Here is a 25271-nt window from a genome sequence, read left to right on the forward strand (position 1 = left end):
CCACCTTAATCTTTCTGCTCAGTTGATTCTCAACCTGAGTCTTGTAATGAACAAACTTGTCTAGGGCTTCATCCTTGCTTTTCAGCAAATACACATAGCAAAACCGAGTGCTATCATCGATAAAAGTAATGAAGTACTTGTTACCGGCCCGAGTTTGGACATATTTCAGATCACACACATCAGTGTGGATTAAACCCAAAGGTTCTGTGCTTCTTTCTACTGTTTTGAAAGATGCTCTCGGCATTTTAGCCTCTACACAAGTCTCACACTTATGTTTTTTATCAAATTGGAAAGTTGGAATATGGTCCAGGTTAATTAATCTACGCATAGAATCATAATTAACATGACCTAGTCTACCATGCCACAAAAAGGAAGACTCAAGCACATAAGCAACAGGGGATTTCTTTTTATTGATAGTAGGGATAACAGTCATTACATTCATTTTAAAGAGACCATCGGTCATGTAACCTTTCCCTACATACATTCCAGCTTTAGTCAGAGTGACCCTATCAGCCTCGAAAACCAGGCGGAAGCCGTGCTTGCTCAACAGCGAACCAGAAACCAAATTCTTACGAATATCTGGCACGAACAGCACATTATTCAGAGTCAACTCTTTTCCCGAAGTCATCTTCAGGACCACTTTCCCCTGCCCTGCAACATCCGAGGTAGCTGAATTCCCCATAAACAGCTTCTCACCGTTAGCAACCGGCTCGAAGGTAGTGAACAACTGCCTATCACAACAGATATGACGTGTAGCCCCAGTGTCTACCCACCATTCCTGCGGGTTTGAACCAACCATGTTCACTTCAGATACCATAGCCGAGAGGTTGATATCAGACACTCCTGTCTCCACCTGAGCCAAGTGTGCCTGAGTGCGAGGGTTAGGTGGCTTCTTACACTCTGAAGCTTTATGCCCGAACTTGTTACAGTTGAAGCATGTACCCTGAAACTTCTCTTTCTGTTTCTTGGCAATACCACCTCTCGGTCCCAGATTGACACTCTTGTCCTTCTGTTTACCAGCTTGCTTGTCAGACCGCTTGTCAGAACGCCTGTCATTCTGGTTTTTCCTCCCACCGGAAGATTGACCATGCTCCATCATGTTTGCCTTGGCCATGTAGGAGGCCTTTGCACTCCTATCCATACCCTAATTCTGCTCTTCAATACGGAGCTTGATGAAAAGAGCCTCCAAGGTCATCTCCTTATTTTTGAACATGAGATAGCTCTTGAATTCTTTCCATGCTGGGGGTAGCTTATGGATGACCGTAGCCACCTGGAATGCTTCACTCAGAATCATCCCTTCAGTCCTGATCTCGTTGAGCAGGAGCTGCAACTTTTGGACTTGGACTGCCACAGACTTGGAGTCCACCATCATATAATCAAGGAATCGGCCCACAACAAACTTTTTGGACCCAGCACCCTCGATCTTGTATTTCCTGTCTAAGGATTCCCATAACTCCTTGGCCGACGGAGCCTCGCCATACACAGAATACAGCGAATCATCTAGAGCATTCAAGATGTAATTCTTGCACATGTAGTCATGCTTTTTCCACCTAGCCACATCAATCCGCTTCTGAGTGTCAGGATCATCCTCAGCAATAACGGGTGCTTCCTCGACAAGCCACTTTGCCAAGTTCAAGGTGGTGAGATAGAACAACATCTTCTGTTGCCACCTTTTGAAATCGACCCCAACAAATTTGCCCGGTCTCTCCACGTGAGACATTGGAACGGAGGGAATCCCAGGAATAGGAGCATGAATTGGAATAGCCACACCACCATTTCCAGTGCCACTGACATTACCAGTCTCTTTCTCTTTGCCAGTGCCAATAGTTTTCCCTTGCTCAGTTGTCATGTTTTCCTGAAATTAGGAACAACCACATATAAGAGAACAAATCTCAATATCAAAATGACAAGCTATATAGCATAGATTAACAATCTATCAGATAAGCTAAGTCTAACATCCCCCACAATACCATGTAACCTGGGGGTCCCAGGGGGTGCGCCCCCTGGCGGGGGTCCTGGGGGCAGCGCCCTCAGCGGGGATCGACCTGCCCGGTCAGGTTGCGGGGGTCCAGGGGGTCGCGCCCCCTGGCGGGGGCTCGGGGGCAGCGCCCCCGAAAGGTAAACGGTATACACAATCTGCTACTAGCATGATTGTGGCCATTTGACTTCCCCTTCTGCAAAGCAGCGTAATTTGGGTACCGGCTAACACCACATAGGCCGCGCACCAAGGCTGAGTGATTCACGCCTACCACTGGCTAATCACTTCAGGCAAGGCACACATAGGCCGCGCACCAAGGCTGAGTGATTCACGCCTTCCACTGGCTAATCACTTCAGGCAAGGCACACATAGGCCGCAAGCCACCTCTGGCTAATCACATGCCTAGCACCCAAATCGCCTCTGCCAAGCAGATCATAACAGTGGGATCAAGGCCAGGCGATGTCAAGGCAGAAGCCAAGTAAATCACCCCAGAGGCCAACCAAAACTGATCCAAGGCCAAGCCGCGCACGACTGCCTTAGGCCGAACTGACTACCGCCTGTCACTCTCTCTCAAAGAACAATATGCTGGAATTATTGGAAGGGCTGGAATTTTCTGATCCTTCCTCCAAAACGTGAGCCTCCTTTATATAGAGTGGAGGAGGAAGAAGGGGTGAATGCAGCCATCAAATGCTGAAATGAATTCAGTCATTATGCTGCCATCAAATGCTTGGAGGTTACAAGAATAAAACAGCCATCAATTGCTGAATAAAACATCATCATGGCCATCATGGGGAGGAGTAATGCTGCCATCAAGGTAGAGGGGTTACGGGAGTTACGGCCACACACATCAATACGTCTATTGATTGTGGTGGTGCGTCCAGATACAACGAACCCGGGACCGGTTGCCTCGGAAGACCCTCCAAAATCCCGGTTTCATTCACCCGAAATTCCGTAAATTTCCAACAAAATTTTCCCAATCCTTTTGGCCCGATCAAGAGTTTCCTGTTTTTGTTCGTAGACTTTGTTTTCACTTTTTTTTTATCAGCAAAAATAAAATTTATTAATAAACGAGAAAAAGAGAAAGTGGATACAACAAAGAATTAGATGAAACATCTTTAGCCCGGAACATCTAAAGGTCTGCAAGGGTCTAAAACAGATAAGCAATAAAGCCCAACCTTATACCCAAAATATACAATGAAAGCCCAAAACACCCAAATCCGGTCCAACCCTTGGACCGGCCCACCCAAACCAACTCTCAAACCCTAACCACCTTCAACATACAACGCCGCACAAAATACCGGAGCCCAGCCTCGCCGTTAAAGCCGAGCCAGCCTCTCCCAGATGTAGAGACCGACGACGGGAACCGGCCTACGAAAATAAATACTAAAGGAGGCAAAGAAGTACACACCACCACCAACATCAGGCCCCAGCAAATCCCCTATGTCTTCCTTCAATCAAGTGCTTTATCAACTTCATTGTGTCTCTGTACAGTTGAGAAATGGAATTAATTCTTGATGTTTAGGATAATATTTGTTTTTAACATTCAAATCTTCAAAACAAATTAAGGAACTAAATCTGGGGTTGAGTCCTATGTCACAACACAACATATAAGGATTGGGAGTACTACAACATTTTGTTTTAAACTGTCACGCTTAATCTTTAATGGGTATGTTTGACTTTATTTGTTGATGATACGTTACACTCATTCGACCGAAATATTGTCTTCCCAACTGTTTTAGAAGTTGTTTATACTAACTATGTGAAAAAGAGTATTTTATCAATATATGGTATCTTTTTATAGCAATGGCTAACTGAAAGGGTTGTATCATCATTTTAGTATTTAATGCCTATTTCTTCCTTTGATTTATTCAAATCATTATCATTTAGTTTGTTAACCTATTGAATTAATAAACCTTGTATTGTTCGATTGGAAAAGAAACAAATAACTGGGTAAATTGATAAATTAATATTCTTACGAATAATGAATGACAAATATTCCTGCTGGATTCCTACTTTTAGTTTTCCATTGCTAGCTAGAATGAAATTCAAATTCTAGATAATATGGTACGTACGAAACAAATATTTGGTTCATTCATTGTCATGTTAATATTGCACTTTTGTTTTTGTTATGAGATCCATGTTTATACACTGGTTTCTTTTTTGGATTGTGTGACCACTTGGGTGTTCTCAGTTGAGGATTGATAATTGTAATATGTGAAGACTACTATGAAATTCGCAGGTGGACCGATGCTTTTGAGTTTTTTTTTTCTTTTTTCGCTTGTAAAATTTTGAGTGCCTGTTGTGCTAACTGCATTCAAATTTCCTAATCTCTCCATGGAAATAGTTATTCTGTCTCTTTATCTTTTATCTCACAGAGTGAAAGTTGGCCAGAAATTGACCTAACCATGATGTAGCAAGTCACTATACCACACATAAGCGACATTGTGGTGGTATGTCTATTTTTCCCTCTTTTTATGCTTAATTTCTTTGCATTTGAGAGAAGTTTATGATAGTAGAGATCATGTGGGGTTAAGTTTGCTACACTACAAGCGTGACACACATTAGCGCACTTCAATCGGTGATCCAATTGAATAGTAGTTTAAATGGATAATCATAGAAAGAAAATAATAGCTTATTATCAAGAAAACCATAGAGTAGTTAGTTTTTTTTTTGAAAAGCCAAGTATTATAACCAACCAAAAGAAGAGATACAAAGGAGCAAGGGGATGAGTCGGATGACCTTGAAACACCAGCCAAAAACAAACAAACAAAACCGCCCTAACACTTAGGAAACAGAAACTCAAAACAAGCAAATTTACATGGCCTAAACACAAAACTGAACTCTCCAAGACTCCAAAACCCGAACATTAGCTTTCGACTTATCCTCATTCTGCCACTCACAGCGGCATCACTCGCCGGCATGCCCTCACACTATCAATAATATGCTCGTAAACCACCTGCCAAACCACACCTTTCTGTCTAAAGATCCTACTATTCCTTTCTCCCCAAAAGGTGATAGATGGATGCAAGAAATACCAGTTTAAAAACCGTGCAGAATATAGACTTCCTTTTACAGAAATTAATACCCCATGAGATTTCCTACTTCAAGGGGGGAGGGAGCCTACTTATTCTGCACTTCAATAACACTTGTTGCCAAATAGCAACAGAAAAGGGGCACACAAAGAATAGATGGTCATGGGATTCCTTAATAGCACCACACACAACACAGCTCTTGTGAGAAAGAAATCCTCAAGAGCCCTGTCTGTCCCTTGTAGCCAATTTTCCATGAAACGAAAGCCATTGAATCACTGCCCACCTAGAGATATAGAACTTGAACCATACCAACACATGCCAGATAACTTCAACCCTTGGAGACCTCAACGCATCCCAAGAAGACCTAGAGAAATATTCTCCATCCTGGGTTAGAATCCAAACTACCCTATCCTCCCTCTCAACATGAGGAAGCAAATCAGCTGGGGCGTGCTCAATGATCTCCTGGGTTATACGATTCCTAGGTCATGGCCACCTCCAATTGTTATGAACAATGATAGAACTTACCTTAGCTGCAAGAGACCTTCCAAAATTATAAACGACTCTGTCACCATACTTGGCATAAAAAGGCCTCAATGGGTGCCAGTTGTCCAACTAGAGGAAAGTAGAATCACCATTTCCAAAAATATGTCGAATAAAAGGAAAAGCCACAGGGACCCATAATCTTTCTAAGAGCAGTCAGCAGGGACCTCTATGTTCAATAAGCACTGTGCCTTAATCATAAAACTATGAATCCATCTAACCCACAGAGTATCTGCCTTCATGCTAAGAGCCCATAGATGCATAATCATAGTGGCTCTATTCCAATCTTTTAGCAGCTTAAAGCCAAGGCCACCTTCAACTTTAGGACAACAAATTGATTTCCAACCGAACCTGGCACCATTGTCTTCACATCAACTCCTTTCCAGAAAAAAAGATCTAATAACAGACTCAACTTCCTTAAAAAGTTGCTGGCAAAAAAAATTAAAAGAGGACCACCAATAGTGTTGAACGCCATATTAGAACATAGCTAACCAGTTGACATCTACCACCATGTGAGAGTTGCTTGTTGGCCCATGAAGAGATCCTAGCCACGATCCTTGCTTCAAGGACCACACAATCACTATATCTCAACCTAGCAAGAGATTAAATGGACACCTAGGTACTTAACAGGAAGAGAAGCTTCAGGAATAGCCAAAATACTCCTAAGAACCCCCTCCCTTTCTTCAGAAACAATAGCAAAAAAGATAGCACTTTTGGAGATTAGGTTGAAGCCCATAGAAATTATGAACTCAGGCAAAGAACTAGCCACCAATCTAAAGGGACTGACCCTCTGCCCCACACAAGATAAACAGATCATCAGCAAAAAGACTGAGACTGCTACACCTTAGGTGGAAGATAAAGCCATCATCTTCACTCTTTTTCTGGCAAAGGGCAGTGAAAGCCTCCATAACAAGTAAAAACAGGTAAGGGGACAGAGGGCCCTCTTTCCTTAAACCCTTCTTCCCATAGAAATAACCCTTGAGTTCTCCATTGATGAGCACAGAAAATCTCTGAGAAGTGATACAAGTCTTCACCCATTGAATAAACAGGTCAGAAAGCTAAACAGCATGCATAACATCCAGAAGAAAAGCCCAATCAATTGAATCATAAGCTTTCATTAAATCAAGCTTAATGGCACATCTGGGAATGCCATCATTCTTATGATAACCTCTCACTAACTCCTGCATAAGGAGAATATTGTCCTTAATAGATCTTCCTTTTGACAAAGGCAGATTGGTTCGAGCTAATAATCAGGGGTAGAACTATAGAACAGTTTGGAGCCTATTAGCCAAGATCTTGGTAAGACATTTGTACACAATGTTGCAACAAGCAATAGGCCTAAAGTCTTCAATAATAACAGGAGAGGCAATCTCGCAAACAAGGGTAATAGCTGTTGCATTCCAAGCCACAGGCAATTGACCACTACTGGAAAAATACCTAATAGCCTCCATAAGTTAGGCCCAACTATATCCCAGTTCATCTTGAAAAATGCAGAATTAAAACCATCTTGACTAGGAGCCTTATCATTCTTGATAGACTTCAAGGCAGCCACAACTTCTATATCACGCACATGAGCAATTAAGGCTTCCCTCATATCCATAGGAACTACTTTAGAAATCGCACGGGCCAAGGCATCCATAGCTTCAACCCTGGAAGCAAACTCAGAACCCAAAAGCTTTGTATAATAACCCAGAATTTCCTACTGCACTTCTATGTAGGATAATCCAATCTCACACCATCAGCATTCTCCAAACTTAAAATAGTGTTTCTCATTCTATTAGCAACCATTCTATGGTGAAAAAATTTGGTATTTTGGTCTCCCAAAGCAAGCCAAGATACTATAGACTAGAATAGTTAGTTATAAGTTATAACTAGCTAAGAGATAAGTACAGAATTATCACAATGATGCTATCTTCAGGTTGGCACACTTCAATGTATATAGTCAATCTACTATAGAGAGCTACAAGATGGATCTGCATTCTAGGTTTTCAAAACCGAAACAATCTCTGAGTAATTTCATTGTGAACTGTGTCTCTATTTCTACTATTTTACTTGATATTACTAATGGAGAAGTTAGGGAGGATTGTAAGTTCAGCTAGCTGTGATTCTCAATTTTTTTTTTGTCGATGTTTAGAGTGCTGCTTTATCCTCAATTAAACCTTGTTATATTTGTTTCCATGCGTAGTTGTTTTGCTTAATGAGATGCAGTGCGTTTACTGTAGCTTGGTTTCATTTCATTTCAAAACTACTTACCAACATTAAGAGGGGGGCCTGCCGATAGAGGGTAGTTTCATCAAAAGAAAACTTTTGGAAACTTTTTCTTTTTTGGTAAATGATGCATTTTATAGCCAACCAAGCAAAAACTCAGGGGAGGAAAATCCCAATACAATCAAACTTTACAAAGAAAGCCTACAACAAACTACTAAACGTCAAAACCCCCAAGGGACAGAATTCCCCAACATTTTAGAAGAGATTTGCCAAAGATTACAAATACTTTGGTTCTCAATTGTGTTGGGGATATTCCTCCAAGTACAGATTCTAAGCCTCAGATTTTCTTGTATGCAGGCAAAGATTTCATCTGGACTCTTAGAGCCCCCACCAAACACTCTAGAGTTCCTTTCGAGCCAAATAAAGTACACCCCAGTAGCAAAAGCTAGCTTGAATATAAGAGCCCGAAAAGCTGTCCCTTTACTGAAATTGAGAGCCCAGTCTAGTTCATCCTCCCATTTACTAGCTGGCCTATGAATCTAAACCTTGTTAAGAATAGACTCCCAAATTTGCCTAGAAAAATGGCAGTCAGAGAAAAGATGAGCTGCAGATTCCTCAGTCTGAGAGCAGAGAATGCATAGGGAATCAATTTGCATACCCCACCTCTTGAGCCTGTCTCTAGTAGCAAGCCTCTTAAGGCAAGCAACCCAAAGAATAAAAGCCCATTTTGAAACATTTTGGGAATACCAGACAAAGGAAGACCATCGTACCTTTGGGCTTTTGTTCCTTATAGCTTCCCATGTATGTTTGGTAGAGTAAAGACCAGTAGAAGAGATGGACCAAGTAATCAGATCATCTCCATCCCCCAAAGTTAAAGTAGGGGTTGAGGTTTGAATCTGCTGAATTGTCCTGTTTCTGGCCCTAGGCCAGTGCCACTCACCATTCACAATATAAGAACTAGCTTTATCATATAAAGAGGAACCAAGTCTAGATAAAGACCTGTCATCGAAGAGTTTGTAGAGGGGACCATTTGGATGCCAATTATCAAGCCAAATGAAGGTGGCTTGCCCATTTCCGATAGAATTCCGATAGAATGGGAAACTTGTTTTCTCCTCGAATTGAACTCAGACCTATACCTATATTGAAAAACCCTTATCGATTTTAAACGAGTTTGGATGTGGGCCTATGTTGCATGCCTTTAGAAAAATTAGTTCTACAAGCTGCATGATAAGGTTCTACTTGTCTGTATGATCATAGTTAAGTGAATGAACATATATATAAAGTAACTTAAGCAATTTTTGTCCACCATACAAATTGAATTGTAAATCTACGACGCTAATTAAGATGGGCCCTGCATAGATCTAGAGGTTACAAGCCACCCCTAAATGAATGGCCTAAAGTTGCTCGCTTTGCGCGCAATCTACTTGTTGGTAATTTATGAAGCACGGCCCTAAGACTAATTGAAATTCATGGCATCCCGCAAGGATGCGATCTTTTTTTAACATGATGTAGTCAGGTTTATAAACCATTCTAGTGTAATAAACATTTCTAATACTTTGTTTAAAAAAATAATTTTTGTTCCTGTTTTTGTTTACTATTTCAGTTGGCACAAAACATGCTTTCGGTCTCTCTTTATCTTGGTTTTGGCATTGAACAAAGACTAGTTTATTGTTTATTGGAACAAAAAAACTGAAACACTACCAAACATAGTCCTAATGATGTGTAGTTTCCAACTCATCTCATAGTCTCTAAATCCAACTTATTTGAAGTTCCCCCTTAGTTTTGTTATTGTATAAATTCACAGTTACAGATATGCATGCAAGATTTTTGTGAGCCATTGCCAAACAAAAAAATTGCCATTATTTCAGGTCTTCAATTTCTCCTTGAAGAAAACCCAACTTTAGGCAGTCCATCTAAAGGTGAACTCAATATAGCTTTAGTTATACTCCAGCAAGAATTTTGGTCACATATGTTAATTTTGGTTGTTTATCCTTCTTGATTAGAGTGAGAGAAGCAAGGAACACAATTGCTGAGGATGGTTGACGCTGTTGTCTCCTTCGTCGTGGATAGACTTGGTGACCTTCTCATCGAACAAGTTGTTTTTTTACGAGGAGTGAAAGATGACGTTGAATTGTTGAGAGGCCAATTGGAGTATATGTTGTGTTTCTTGAAAGATGCAGAAGAAAAGCAAGATATTGACAATCGGATGCGCAAGTGGATATCCGATATCAGAGATGTTGCTTATGAGGCCGAGGATATTATTGATAACTTCATCCTCAAAGTAGAAGCAGGGACTCCAAAGAAGATGGGGTTAAAAAAATGCTTTGAGAAGTATTTTTGCATTTGCAGCAAATATTCAAGCCTCATCCAACAAGCAAATCTCTGTCGTATAGGACGGGAAATAAAGACATTGAAGACCAAGCTCAATCAGATCCAACAAAATCAAGTAACTTTCGGGATAAGAAAAATTGACGATGTAGGAGAAGGATCAGATCGTATGAATACAGTAGATAATTGGCTACGAAAAGAACGCCCATATGAAGACAATGAGCATGTTGTAGGATTCAAGGAGGAAGTTGACAAATTGATGTTTGAACTTGTGAAGGAAGTGAAAGATCGGTATGTGATCTCAATCGTGGGAACCGGAGGCTTGGGTAAGACAACTATAGCTCGAAAGCTTTACAACACTCTTAGTCCTACAGACAAATTTCATTGTTATGCTTGGGTTTCGGTGTCCACTGATTACAAAATACAAGATCGTCTCCGATCAATACTAAAATCTTTCAAAAGGCTGGACGAGGAATTCGAGTTTCTAGAGAAGATGAAAGAAGAAGATTTGGAGCCTCATTTACGTGAAACCTTGAAAGGACGTCGATATTTGGTGGTGCTTGACGATGTCTGGGATGTAAATGCTTGGCAAAGCTTGAGTAGAGTGTTTCCAGATGAGAAAAATGGAAGCAGAGTAATCATGACAACCCGAAACAAAGTTGTTGCCGAGCCTAGTGATGAGAGAACATATGTCCATGAGCTCCCATTTCTGAAGGACGGAGAAAGTTTGGAATTGTTTTGTAGTAAAGCATTTCCTCACTACGACGAGCATGGAAATCAAAAAGGTCGTTGCCCTCCAGGCTTGGAGAGTTTGGCTAAAGAGATGGCCAGCAAGTGTCATGGCTTACCCCTAGCCATAGTTGTATTGGGTGGGCTACTACGAGGAAAAGATCCTGACCAGTGGCCCAAGTTGGCAGAGCACATGTGGCGCCATGTAAGGGATCATGACTCGCGTCGTGTTCAACATATATTGGCTTCAAGTTTCAACGATTTGCCCCATCGCTTGAAGTCATGCTTTCTTTACTTGGGTTTGTTTCCAAAAGACTTCGAAATTGATGCAAAGAAACTCTGTCGGTTGTGAGTGGCAGAGGGTTTCATAAAACCAGGCGAAGAATCTTTTGAGGAGGCGGCAGAGGTGTATTTGAGAGAGCTAATTGACAGAAGTTTGATTCAAGTAGTGAAAAGAAATTGGAGGAGAATCATAACATGCCGAGTGCATGATCTCCTCCGTGATTTCGCAATCGAAAAGTCGAAGGAGCTAAATTTTCTTCATATCTATGAAGGAACAGTTGCTCCCAACGGTCGAAGACTAGCCTACTATCGTGGATTTGAGAGGTTTGTTTCATTGGACCAATCAGATATGCTTTTACGAACCCTCTTGTTTTTCAATTTAGCAAATGAAGACCCGGAAATAGCACAACTACAGTCCTTACGCAGACAGTTGAGATTACTAAGAGTGCTAGATCTTGAGGATGATCTATCCAATTGTTACCGACAGGAGGAGAATAAAAGACTGCCCGATGAAATCGGGAAATTGATTCACTTGAGGTACCTGGGGTTAACCAATATGAATGCACTCTCACAGTTCATAGGTAACTTGCATGCTCTGCAAACCCTAGAATTGATTCGAAGTCCCTTCTGTGCTCCAATTCAGTTACCTGATGAGATATGCAAAGCAAAGCAGCTGAGACATTTAATTGGACGTTTCAGGTGGCCGTTTCGAGTGGACAATATGACAAATCTTCAAACTCTCAAAGAGGTGGCTGTCGAGGACCAGATGGAATTTAACCCAATGGATTTGATCAATCTTCGCGAGCTTACCATAGAATATGTCAGAGAGGGCAACAACAGATATACACTAGATTGTATCGGTGGATTAACAAACCTCGAAACCTTGGAGTTGAAGGTAAGTCAGAGTTCCGAGGTCGACTTGCAGCCGCTTTGTCGCTGCCAACACCTCCTCCAATTGAGGTTGGTCAGCGGGTTCCGTAGGTGGGCAATGACACATTGGAAGTTGCCAACAGAGGTGCTTCCAAATCTCAGGTACCTCCACTTAAATGCAACGGCTCTTAGTGAAGATCCTATGCCAGTGTTGGAGAAGCTTCCAAAATTGACAATTCTCTTGTTGTTTGATAACCGTGGAAAGATGGTTTGCACCGCAGGAGGATTCCCTCAACTCGAGATCCTACAACTAAGGAGTGGTTTCTTGAGGGAGATTCAAGTGGAAGAAGGAGGAATGCCTGTGCTTAAGGGTTTGTTGATAGTAGGCCCAAGAGGCGGTGGTGATGTTTGGATGCCAGACGGAATACGCTCCATCCCTAGACCGAACCCCCCTTTGGATTGGGATGAGTGGGCTTACTAGTAATTAAGTATTGAAGCTTTGGATAATGATTGTCTTTCTTTCAAGCTGAAGTCTTGAGCTTTTAAGGAAAATTTAAATATCCATCCTTCTTATCTATGTCAGGTAAGAATTCATTCTTCCTTTTTTTTTACGTTTATGTTTTCATTTTCTTAATGTGTGAATTACTTTTCTTACCCTTTTTCCTATGACATACATATATTATGTTATATTGCTTTTCTAATTTAGTGGGATTGGATTGGATTGTTTTCCCAATGTAGTGGGATTGGATTGAATTATTTTCCTAATTCAGTGGGATTTGGTAAATATTTTTTTTTGATCCGCGGATTTGGTAAATTTCAATATGATTGATTACCTCTTCTTCTTTTTTTAATCATGGAATATATTTGAGGAATCAATATTTTTAGGAATATAACATGATAAGTTGACCACATCTTTGCATTTTTTCTTCATTCTTTCAGTTGGTCGACCAGACAACAAAAGCCATATTTTTCATTAATCTTATTACACGGAATATGACTAAATTACCATAAAAAAAGAAATAACATGACATACTCAAACTGTTACATGGTTAAATGGTTAAATTACCATGACATTACACGATTAAATTACCATGACGATTACAACGTGAACACGATAAATATCACATGATTCGAACAAATATTTCATGGTAAACTGTTCAAATAATTTATCAAATGAAAATAACAGTGAAACATATTTCATGGTAAATGATACAAATAATTTACCATGAAAAATAAAACCATTATAACTGCTAGCGGGCGACGAAGGGCTAGACGTTCTTAACCATGGAGGCACCAGCGGTGGAGTAGCGGACGTGGCTGATGGTGAAGAGTCCAAGGAGGAGGGATAGTTTGGACTTACAGCCATCGGAAAACCGAAATCAAAGAACTCAGATCGCAGCCGTCATCGCAATCGTGACCGCGCCGTGCTTCTTCCTTGGATTTTTGCCGAACTGTTGCCGAATTGGTTTGGTGTGCATCTTCCCCATGCACCGTCCATGCATCTTTCCTATGCGCTACTGCTTGAAGCTCGCCCCTCGCTAGAATTTGGGAGATTCATGTCGACCTCGCTTTACTTCAAAATCTGCAAATGGAAATGGATGATTCAGTCGGGTTCAAAATTTGCAAATGGAAATGGAAGATTTTGGAAGGGTGGGGCGTGGGTTTAAATGGTTTTGGCAGGTTAGATTATCTCCCAAAAATTTCGGGATTGAAATCAATGGGAATCAACGGAAATCACGGGATGGGATGGGGAGGATATGTTTTGGTCCTGCTCTTCCGGTGCTATATATATATATATACACACACACAAATTATCAAGTGAGGGATCCCTCACTTTGTTAAAATGCGGGACTTTCATTTCCAAATCAATTTTGAAAATCCGAACCGTTCAATGTGTGCAGAACGTGATTTTAAGGGTCCTCGCGAGAAATCAGCGAAAAAAATGACCGGAAAGGGTTTCATCCGAGCAGTTTTTCTTTGAACCGTTCAATGAAAACTGCTCAGATGAAGCCCTTCCCGGTCATTTTTTTTGATGATTTCTCGCGGGGACCCTTAAAATCACGTTCTGATCACTTTGAGCGGCTCGGATCATCGAAATTCAATCGGGAAGGGGAGTCCCGCATTTTTTTTAAAATGCGGGATCCCTCACCGGAACCCGACTGTATATATATATGGGGCATTAATGGTTTAAAAAAAACACGGATGAAAACATAACAGTTTAAAAAGTGAAGGATGAATACTTAAGTTGGATGGGGAATGAGGATGGATTTTAAGTCTCCCCTTACTTTTTTTCATTTGATAAGTAAGCTGACGAAGCTTTTCATTTCTATGTACGTACGAAACGGGTTGTATTCTCAGTCTCTTTCCTTGCTATAAATAAAGGACATGTGTGATTTTTGTTTTCACCAAAATATTATCATAATGGCTTTATTTGGTTGTGGGTTTAGTTTTGGTAGTGGATGGAGAGAGAAATAAAGTAATGATTGAAGATAAGGGTAATGATTAGAGAGAGATAGAGTGTAATGAGAAAGTAATAATTGAAAAAATAGGGTAATAATTGAAAACTAAACTAAAACTAAAAGGTTAACCGAACAAAGCCAATGTTTTGCTTTTTTTCCTTTATCGTTTTTTTTTTTTTAACTTTTTTTTTCCATTATCGTTGGTACTATATATATTTTGGCAATACGTGTGGGGAGACGATACAAGGACGAGGAATATGCATGAACAGTGTTTTTTTAAAAAAAAATTAAGGAAAAGATGAAATTTTTATTAAAAATGGGAAAAAGGGGAAGATCATCCAACAAAAAGTTAGATGAAACACCACAAGAGCACAACTCAAGCCACCCAAAGCTTTACAAAGGTCTAAGACAAATAAAACAATAAAGCTCAACCCTACACCCAAATAATACAGAGAAAAGTCCAAAATACCCTAATCCGGTCCACCCAAGGACCGGCCTACCCAAACTAGCCCTTAAACCCTAATTAACCACTTTAATCACCATCATTGCACAAACCACCAGAAAAACCAGCCTTGCCGTTAAGCTGAGCTGGTCTCTCCCAGATGTAGATACCGGCGGCGGATCCCGACCTACGACAATGAAAATCAAAGCAATTAGAGCAAGGGGATCAAACCACCACCAAACAACAGCACACTCCCAACAATCCCACCAGATCTTAAAACTCCTTCGATGAAAACCAGCAACATCAACAACCCAGAAGGACGAACTGCTAGCCCCGTGCCCGAATGAGAGTTCAGAGTGGCCACCGACTGGACTTCGGCACACAAAATGACCTGAGCATCCATGGCCATGGGGGCCACATCCACCTCGCCACCACCGGACCGAACCATTACCGATCTACACCACCATCTACACCGATCAATTTTTGAAATGAGAAAGAACCTGCAAAACAAAGTCAGAAAAACATCTACAAGTACACCACTCCACCACCACCCCACTGTCCACCACCCACCACCTATGCACATGCACCAGATCCAGACACCGCTGCCAACCAAAACAACCCACGACCAACGAGATTCCCACGCCGTTACGTAGACCAATGGAGCCAAGGAACCACCGGTTGGAGACGAAACACCTCACCCTCCCACACCGAGGAGGGCGGAAACTCATCAAAATCAGAGGAGAGGATGAGGGACACGATCTGGAAGAGGAGAGGGTAGGAGAGAGAGGTAGAGGGGGATGGAAGAGGAAGATCGGACCCGGGGGAGGAGGGAAAGCGGGACACCTCCCCCGGCAGGCGGCAGAGGGGAGCCCAAGAGTTTCGATCGCCAAATCGCCCTAGAGAGAGAGAGTCTTATGGTCTCATGACAAGTTAATCTTGCATGAACAGGGTTGACCACATGTTTTCAAAATTTTAGGAAATAAACGATAACGATCACAGTTCTTAGTAGTGATCATATGTCCTTAATCACGGTCCCCAAATCGTGGTCTTTACGGGTGATATCGTACGTAAGTCTACTGCTTTAAATCACGGGAATAAATCGTGATCAAAAGTTCAAATTATGATATTAATTAGAGCTCGGTTTTCCTTTAAAACTGTGATTAAATATTGTGTCCCTGCAATCATGGTTTTGACCCGTGATTACAAACATCCAAAACCGTAATTAAATATCGAAAAGCGTGATTGATATATGATTAAGATCACAATTTTTAATTAAAACCGTGATAAAAAGATAATGTCAATCACAGTTTTTGCTTGTGATGATAATAAATCATAACTAAAACTATGATTGAATCTTCTCCTTTTTACTTTTTTCAAACCTCTCTCAATACTTGGTGCCATGTGTGAAACAAGTCCTGATTTTATCTTGAATTTGACTTCTGCTGTAGCTACACGGACCATTTTGATTAAATCAGGACGGAACATTGGAATTTTTTTAAATGTGAGCTTAGGCTTATAGGCTGCAATCTTTCAACCTCCATTAATCTTCAACTTAGGTGACCATCTGTTTGATGACATAACAATACTAGGGACTAGGACTGTTTAGCGGATAGACGGATTCGCCCAAACCGTCCAAATCGACCAAATCTTAATATAACAATTCTGACGGATGCGGATGCATATTGGTTCGGTTTGCGGTTCAAACCGCACATCTACCCAAAACAAAACAAAAAAAATTCAACATAGAGCAAAAGCTCTTTAAAACACTTTTATTGATTTGAAATCAAACTGATTGATTTGAAATCAATTTGATTAAATTCTAATAGGGAAATCATTTAACATTGATGCCCAGGAAAATGAACCTTGTGTCTTCTTTTGATCTTCACACTCTCCTTTTGTATATTCATATTTTTTTTGTCTTTTAGTGAAAACAATACATACACTTTCAACACTAAAAAATAAAAAAAAAATGAAAATCACTCCCCTGGATTTATGGATGGGTTAGTTTATCTTTAGACTTTTTTGAACTTTCGGGTGGATGAATGTTTAGAATTGATTGGATTTGAAATTTTGGGGCTCTATTTTTTATTATTATATATTTTTGGAGTATATAAAAAAATAAATTGCATGCTCAAATCTGCCTAAACCGCACAAACTGCATTCAAATTGAACCGACCAAACAATACTCACGAACGGTTGACAGACGGAGAAAACGAGAATCCGCTGTGAACAGATCGGATTGAGAACCAGACCGATCCACCCAAAACCGATCCTCGGGCAGTCCTACTAGGGACACCCTTGGCATTTGTAAATCGTTTTAGCGTAGAACAAAAGAAAAGGCTATGGCATTCCTACTCCTAGCATCAAAATTAGTGAATATCTTTTATTGAGAAATTAGCCGAATCACAGGTTTTGCAACACATACAATATGCACAGACACAGCTAGAATTTCTATAAAGAAGATGCCGAAACTTAGAATCTAAAATTTCACATATTCACATGGTTGTTGAATGTTTAAGTTTTTCATACATATATATAGTGTAACGATCCGGATTTTTCAACCAAATTTTTTTAGAAACTAATTTTTATAATTAAATACTTTTTATTAAATTTAAATTTTATAATTACAACTAAGACCTTATAGTTTTAAAACCTACATTTTGAAGCCCAAAACTTATATTTGAGTATAATTGGCCTAACCATTGGTTCGTATATACACTTGTACATACATATATAATGACTACAACCCAATTCATGTTAGGATACCCATCCTAACCCATGTCTCTCCTATAATTAAGCCTTGTACTCACTCATTCCCTCCAAGAAAAATTCAAACCCTCCAAGTTACATCAAAATCTATTCAACATACAATCTAAGAGAAAGAGAGAGAGAGAGGGGGGGGGGGGGGGGGGGGGGGGGGGGGGGGGGGGGGGGGGGGGGGTGGTGTTCAAAATTAAATGTTAACCCAAATCCGATTGAGCTCAAATTGAACTTCAATTTTGACCAATTGAATTTCCCAATTAAGTCTAACCCTAAAACCTATAGATTCACTAGTACTAATTAGATTTTACCAAAATAATTCCTAACCCTATAGAATAAACCTAAAACTTAAGAATTGATCACAAAATCTAAACCTAGATATTCTAGTACTATGCACAATTGAGAAAGAAATAAAGCTAGGCCTAAAATGTGTGTGTATGGGCCAAAATTGTGAGAGAGGGGGAAGAAGATTTTGTACTCCAAATCTAGGAATTGACACACTTGCACAACCCTTGGATTTTCCAATAAACCCCCAAAGATTTCACCTTAAACCTATAGATTTTGCACTTAAAACCCTAAGATTTTCCTAGGATTTTGCCTAAGATCCCTAAGGATTCAATTGTCCTCCAAATCTTTCAAAGATTGAGTTCAAGAGTAGAGAGAGAGAGAGAGAGAGAGAAGCCATCATTGCCTATAAATACCACCTCTCACTTCTCATTTGTTCACACCTCCACTCCTCACTCTTCCTTCTCTCTAGAAAATGTGTTTTTGAGTTCAAAGAGAGAGAGAGAGAAAGAGAGGGAGAGAAAAGAAAATTAAGTTAGCAACACCACTCCACCACACTAACACCACCACACAACCACCACGAAGTCTACCGTTTGATCCTAGTCCGAAGTTCTTAAAATTAGGAGGTTGTTTTGGTCTAGGAAAAGAAATATCCGAAGCAAAAGGAGGGCCATTACTCTGTCCAATCGAACCTAGGAATACATAGTCACTCAACCGCCAAGCAGTAAGGTAGTTATCCTCTACTTACTCACCAACGTATACTAGTGTTACGTGCTATGTGTTTACGTGTGTATAAGAAATAATTTTAGGTAAAAATTAGGGCAAAGTCCACTTTGACCCCCTGTGGTTATCGTCAGGTGCGGATACCCCCTTATGGCTCAAAACTGACCACATAACCTACCTGTAGTTTTGAAAATGTGCGGATAGACCTTCTACTGTCATGTTTTCCATCCATATTAACATATACACCATTAAAAGATCGATATACTCTCATCATGTCCCTTGACTATTATTCTTTTTTAAGTCTAAACACATCATCTCCTATACCAAAAATTGAATCCAAACCATTCATATTGTAAATTTTGACGAGTACTACATTTATGCCAAAATTCAAGTCAATCAAAAAATGAAAAGCTCATGGTCGAATCGATTTTGTTATGAAATTAAATTTCAAATTTGAATTTACTAACAAATAAAATCACTGGATTGTTGATGCTTGATCCAGATGATTTTTTACAAAGATACTCTATTCATTATTTAATACATTATGAACGACTCAAATTACATTCTAAATGCATGTGAGATACACCTCCATTAATATGGATAGAAAACATGATGGCAGAGGGTCTATTTGTACATTTTCAAAACCACAAATAGGTTATGTGATCAGTTTTGAACCATGCGGGGAATATCCATACATGGTGATATCCACATGGGGTGAAAGTGGACTTTGCCCTATAAATTAAGTATGTTGAATTTTCTTGATCAGGCATGATTAGATTGAATACGAACTTGACTTGTAGTTGAAAGAATGGTTAATAAGTGAGTGCATGCGTAAACTTTCCCAGAAGTTGAATTAGTGCTAGCTGTTATGCTGCCGAAATTTAAAACAGGATTTAACCGTAAACTAAAATGCTGATGTGCTGATAGAAAATGATTAAACCGACCAGTAATATGCCGTTATAATCTCTGTGTACTGTTTGAAACCCGGATATCCATAATTTATAACTCTATAAAGTTTTACTATCTCATCCTTTTAATTAGTTAAAGTTTATAAATAAATGGGATATCCATAGTTTACAAAATGTCAGAAAAATCTTCTCATATTTGTATAGGGTTGCAAAAGTCGCCTCAAAATTTGAAAGAGTATTAAAAGCCTCCTGCACCCCCACCACAGCATTGCAAATTTAAAACCCTGTAGTTCCGGTGGTAACAGATATGAGTTATAAATTCAGACATTTTGAGTTCAAAACTTGATAACATCTTAGGATCATGCAGGAAGAGAGAAATCTCTTGTGAATTTCCTAATCCCGACTTGAATAGCCTATCTTTGACCGGATTGAAAGGAGAATAGTAGAGATGTGCGTAAATGAGCCTGAAAATTCTTGACCATAAAAAAGAAAAGAAAAGAAAGTACACACACCTAAAAAGTTAACCACAGCGACAATAACTACCAAACATTACTATAAGCGAAACAAAATTCCCTAAACACAAGGTGATTGAATACCATTTGAGTTTAAATTTTTCTATGTTTTGGGATTTTTCTTCAACTCTAATTCATAGTTTCACACTTTTATTATTATTATTATTCTTGCAGGGATGATCTGAAATAATAAAATATTTGAAATATTGATTGCATTTAACCTACAGCAAAAATAAATCATTTGTTATAGTCCAAACTTGGTAAATAGAGACAAAGTGGTCAAGAAATGTGTGCGAATCGTTTTTGGCCGGTTTAAAGGATAAAACTCTCAACTCTCCCTTACTTGCTAGGTTAGATATTTTTGACCTACAAGGCCTCAACACCAACAGTTTAGTTGATCTTTTCAGCGGTGAAGGGGAAAAAAACTCAAAACTAATATAGCAAACAAATAAATGAGAACACAAGATTAACAAGAGTTATAAATTAATTAGTAGAAAAAGAGCAACGAACTATAAGGCATGAGAGAGTAAAAGTTTAACAACAAAATCAGACCAGATTCTCAAAGTTCAATGGCTGTGCGTGTGGGTGTTTTTTAACACAAATATATAGCGGTTTGGAATTGTTGGATGGGGTTCATGATGGGTTGGGAAGATAATTTAATTCGTAGTAAACCTAACCTGCAACCACGAAGAGCTCATCATTTGCCTAACCCAACTCGTTCATTCTTCTTGATTGTGAATGTCGATGGGGTCAGCTCGGGTTGAGTCGAATTTTTTGGCTGGTTGATAGATTTTTCGGACAACCATAGGTGCCCCTCCGTACTAGAGGACGAGAATAATCTAGAGAACGCAATGTCACTCTAGATAGTTGGTGGGGGATTTGGGCCTACAAATAAGTCGAAGGTCCCGGGCTCGAAACATTTGTGAACAAGAGGGGTGCTAGGGACAAAGAAAATGGACAAAGAAAAGACCCTTAAAGTGTACATGAACGCCTTAGATTCATTATGAGTAAATATGAGGCGTTCATGTACATTTTAAAGGTCGTTTCTTTGCACTTTGCATTTCTCTTGTGAACTATATATGGAGAACTGGGCTTAGGTTGTTGGAATGAATAGGATCAGCTCCATTTGAGGGCCGAGTAGTGGGCTCTGCAAACCCAAGGCTAGTACTATAAGGCCAGCAGCCAAAAACTATAAACAAACCGTTTGTTTGGTTGTCAGTTAGATAATTTTTTTGTTTTGGTTGTCAGTTTTGAGATAATTTTTTTTAAAGGTTTGCATATTTTTTTTATTTTTATTAATTTTTTAATATTTGGACAAATTCTCTTAATTTTTGAATAGAGGTATGCTATATACATTAAAAATAAGTAAAAATTTGATAAAAATTCACTAAAGACGAAAAAACAGTGATGACAAAACAGTCAAATTTTTTGAAGAAAATATTTTTGAGAGGGGAGCCAAACAAGGTTAAAATGAGCGAAACAAGAAAGGAGATAATATGAATGAAATATGTGAAGGAAAACTTTCAACCAATTTAAACTTGGTGTTGGGCCAATATGATTGTGTGGTGGAGAAGGGGCCTAGGACACCATGCTTCGTCTCAACCTAACCGTCGAAACTTGTTACATCATGCCCGAAGTAAAATTCACCGCCTGACCTCGCCAAGCAATTAAGCCCAGCGTTCCCTATGATCGAAACAAAGTGAGACAAGACAGAGCCTAGCGCCAAAGCACGGGAATATCAAGTCTCGCCCAAAGACCTAAGCTGCCCCCGATAGGGACATATCTGGTGAGCAAGGATCGTTAACGGCAAACTACTACAAAGAAGGACTAATTAAAGCCCGATACAATGATGCATTGATGAAATCTCTTGATGTGGAAATCCCAAACGAAACAACCAAGCAAATATGTACAAGAAAAGAAACATTGCCCTTACTAACCGGAGCTGGGCACACGATCCTTTTTTTAGTAGCGGCGTGCGGAGCTACATATACCCAAGTCAATGGAGGGTACCCCCTACCCGGGGGCCGGGTCCGACAAACAGTTAAGTTCAGCGGTTACGCTTTCGCTCCCCGTGCAAATATAGATACAACAGCTACATCAAACAGCAAGGTCAATCGGATACACCGGTGCAACCAACTCCTCCTCAATTTCTGCTACCGGAAAGTTTTCCAAAAATGGCTTAAGCCTTTGCCCATTGACCTTAAAAATATTTCCATTCACGGGATTAACAACTTCAATGGCCCCATGCGGGAAAATGTGATGCACAATGTACGGGCCAATCCAACGGGAATGCAACTTGCCCGGAAAAAGATGAAGTTTTGAATTATACAAAAGAACTTTTTGGCCAACTTCAAAATTTTTCCATTGAATGTGCTTATCATGAAAATCCTTTACCTTAGACTTGTAAACGTTAGTGTTATCATATGCATCTCTACGGATTTCTTCAAGCTCATTCAATTGGAGTTTACGGTGAACTCCGGCGTCGGGCAAACCATAATTTAATTGCTTAATTGCCCAATATGCCTTATGCTTTAATTCCACCGGAAGGTGGCATGCCTTACCATATACAAGCCGATAGGGCGAAGCGCCCAAAACGGTCTTGTATGCGGTACGATACGCCCAAAGAGCATCAGTCAATCTTACAGACCAATCTTTCCGATTGGGATTTACCGTTTTCTCAAGAATACGTTTTACCTCACGGTTGGCGAGCTCGGCTTGACCGTTGGTTTGAGGGTGATATGCGAGGGAGACCTTGTGCGTGATGCCGTATTTCTTCATCAAGGCGGCGAATGGCTGATTGCAAAAATGAGAACCTTGGTCGCTAATAATGGCACGAGGGACCCCAAACCGAGACAAGATATGCTCCTTAAGAAACTCGAGCACCACCTTGTGATCATTGGTATGAGTGGCAATGGCCTCAACCCAACATGACACATAATCGACCGCTAAGAGGATGTACAAGTTGCCAAAAGACATCGGAAATGGTCCCATAAAATCAATACCCCAACAGTCAAATACTTCAACAACAAGAAACTTGGCTTAGGGCATTTCATTCCTTCGGGTCACACTGCCCAATTTTTGACATCGGTCACACGATTTGCAGAAGGCGTAAGCATCTCGATTCAGAGTCGGCCAATAAAAATCACATTGTTGTATCTTGGCGATAGTCTTCCTCACAGAAAAGTGTCCACCACATGCTTCAGAATGGCAAAATTGTAGGATTGCACGTTGGTCAGAATCAGAAACACATCGGCGGATGATCTGGTCGGGACAGTACTTGAACAAATATGGATCATCATAAGAAAAGTGTTTCACTTCGGCAAGGAATCACCGGCGCTCATTAGAGGACCAATGGGTTGGAATCAAGCCCGTAACCAAGTAATTGACAATGTCAGCAAACCACGGGGCTTGAGATACACCGAAAAGTTGCTCATCGGGAAAAGTGTCTCCAATGGGTATGTGAGTAATACGGTCCTCAAAATCCAAGCGCGACAAATGATCGGCCACCACATTTTCTACCCCTTTCTTATCCTTGATAGTGATGTCAAATTCTTGTAAAAGAAGGATCCACCGGATCAAACGGGCCTTTGCATCTTGCTTGGTGAAAAGGTACTTGAGTGCTGAGTGATCGGTATAAATTGTGATTGGAGTACCAACTAGGTAAGACCGAAATTTGTCCAAGGCAAATACTATGGCAAGAAGTTCTTTCTCCGTAGTGGAATAGTTCATTTGAGCATTATTCAGCGTCTTGCTTGCATAATAAATCACCCACGGATGCTTGTCCTTTCTTTGGTCAAGAACGGCCCCGACGGCATAGTCGCTCGCATCGCACATCAATTCAAATGGAAGATTCCAGTCGGGCGTTTGAACAATGGGCGGTGTGGTGAGACTAGCTTTGAGCTTAATGAACGCCAGCTCACATGCAATAGTCCATTCAAAGGGGACATCTTTGGATAAAAGTTGGCAAAGCGGCCTTGAGATTGCGCTAAAATCCTTGATGAAGCGCCGATAGAAACTGGCATGGCCAAGGAAGGACCGAATGTCTTTAATGCACTTCGGAGTAGGGAGATTGGAAATAAGGTCAATCTTGGCCTTGTCTACCTCGATACCCTTGGCCGATACGATATGTCCGAGCACAATCCCCTGAGTGACCATAAAATGGCACTTCTCCCAGTTGAGAACCAAAATTTTCTCCTCGCATCTCGTTAAGACCTTCTCTAAATTGGCAAGACATGACTCAAAAGAGTCGCCAAACACAGAGAAGTCATCCATGAAGACTTCAACAATTTTTTCGATCATATCGCTGAAAATTCCCATCATACATCTTGAAAAGGTGCCGGGAGCATTACACAAGCCGAATGGCATGCGTCTATAAGCAAAGATCCCGAATGGGCATGTGAATGTTGTTTTCTCTTGGTCGGACAAGGCCACTTCTATTTGGTTATAGCCCGAATAACCATCAAGGAAGCAGTAAAAGGCATGACCGGCGATTCTCTCCAAGATTTGATCAATGAAGGGAAGAGGAAAGTGATCCTTGCGTGTGCTCGCATTCAACTTGCGATAGTCTATGCACACTCGCCACCCGATAGTCACACGAGTTGGAACGAGCTCGCCTTTGTCATTTTGCACCACGGTCACCCCCGCCTTTTTAGGGACAACTTGAATGGGGCTCACCCATTTAGAATCGGCGATGGGATAGATAATCCCAACGTCAAGCAATTTAAGAATTTCCGCTCTGACAACATCTTTCATAATTGGATTGAGCTGGCGTTGAGGTTGGCGCGATGGTTTGACATCCTCCTCCAAGTAAATGTGATGAGAGCATAGAGAAGGAGAGATGCCTTGAATATCCGCGATAGTCCAACCTATTGCCTTTGTATGCCTCCGCAAAACTACCAACAATTTCTCTTCTTGGAGTTTCTCAAGGGAAGACGATATGACCACCGGAAAGGTATTGCTTTCGCCAAGGAATGCATATTTCAAAGTGTCCGGTAGTGCTTTCAACTCAAGAGTAGGATGCTCAACGCTAGAAGGTAATATTTTTCGCTCAAGATGAGGCAACTCTTCAAACTTTGGAAACCACGGTGCAATTCTGCAAATTTCCTCATCGCCCTCTTCTCCATTGAGCAAGGAAAAGAGAGACTCCATTTCCTCGGATTCAAGAAAGGCGGCCTCTTCAGAGGTAAGAGCTACCTCCAAAGAGTCCGTATACAAG

General features: G+C 40.5%; 2 protein-coding genes and 1 pseudogene across 2 annotated transcripts; 1 reads left to right on the forward strand and 2 right to left on the reverse strand.

Moving 5' to 3' along the window:
- Nucleotides 1-1144: 1144 nt before the first annotated feature.
- Nucleotides 1145-6062, reverse strand: LOC131301565 (uncharacterized). Its single transcript, XM_058327927.1, has 5 exons — nucleotides 6043-6062; nucleotides 5718-5901; nucleotides 5536-5622; nucleotides 5320-5472; nucleotides 1145-1855 (listed from the first exon to the last, which is right to left on the reverse strand). Exons 1-5 carry the CDS (start codon nucleotides 6060-6062, stop codon nucleotides 1145-1147), a joined length of 1155 nt encoding a protein of 384 aa, XP_058183910.1.
- Nucleotides 4253-25271, forward strand: part of LOC131301820 (disease resistance protein RPP13-like) — a 42418-nt pseudogene continuing 21399 nt past the window's right edge.
- LOC131301566 (uncharacterized) lies at nucleotides 8298-8830 on the reverse strand. The gene is made up of 2 exons (XM_058327928.1): nucleotides 8827-8830; nucleotides 8298-8719 (listed from the first exon to the last, which is right to left on the reverse strand). Exons 1-2 carry the CDS (start codon nucleotides 8828-8830, stop codon nucleotides 8298-8300), a joined length of 426 nt encoding a protein of 141 aa, XP_058183911.1.

Source organism: Rhododendron vialii, chromosome 9a (genome assembly GCF_030253575.1).
Source record: "Rhododendron vialii isolate Sample 1 chromosome 9a, ASM3025357v1".
Taxonomy (NCBI): domain Eukaryota; kingdom Viridiplantae; phylum Streptophyta; class Magnoliopsida; order Ericales; family Ericaceae; genus Rhododendron; species Rhododendron vialii.

Coding starts and splice junctions, on each gene's coding strand:
- LOC131301565 (XM_058327927.1), bottom strand. CDS start 6,062: ATGGTGGTAGATGTCAACTG. Junction 5,902..6,042: donor ATGGTGGTAGATGTCAACTG/GTTAGCTATGTT, acceptor CAATGGTGCCAG/GTTCGGTTGGAAATCAATTT. Junction 5,623..5,717: donor AGTGCTTATTGAACATAGAG/GTCCCTGCTGAC, acceptor ACTTTCCTCTAG/TTGGACAACTGGCACCCATT.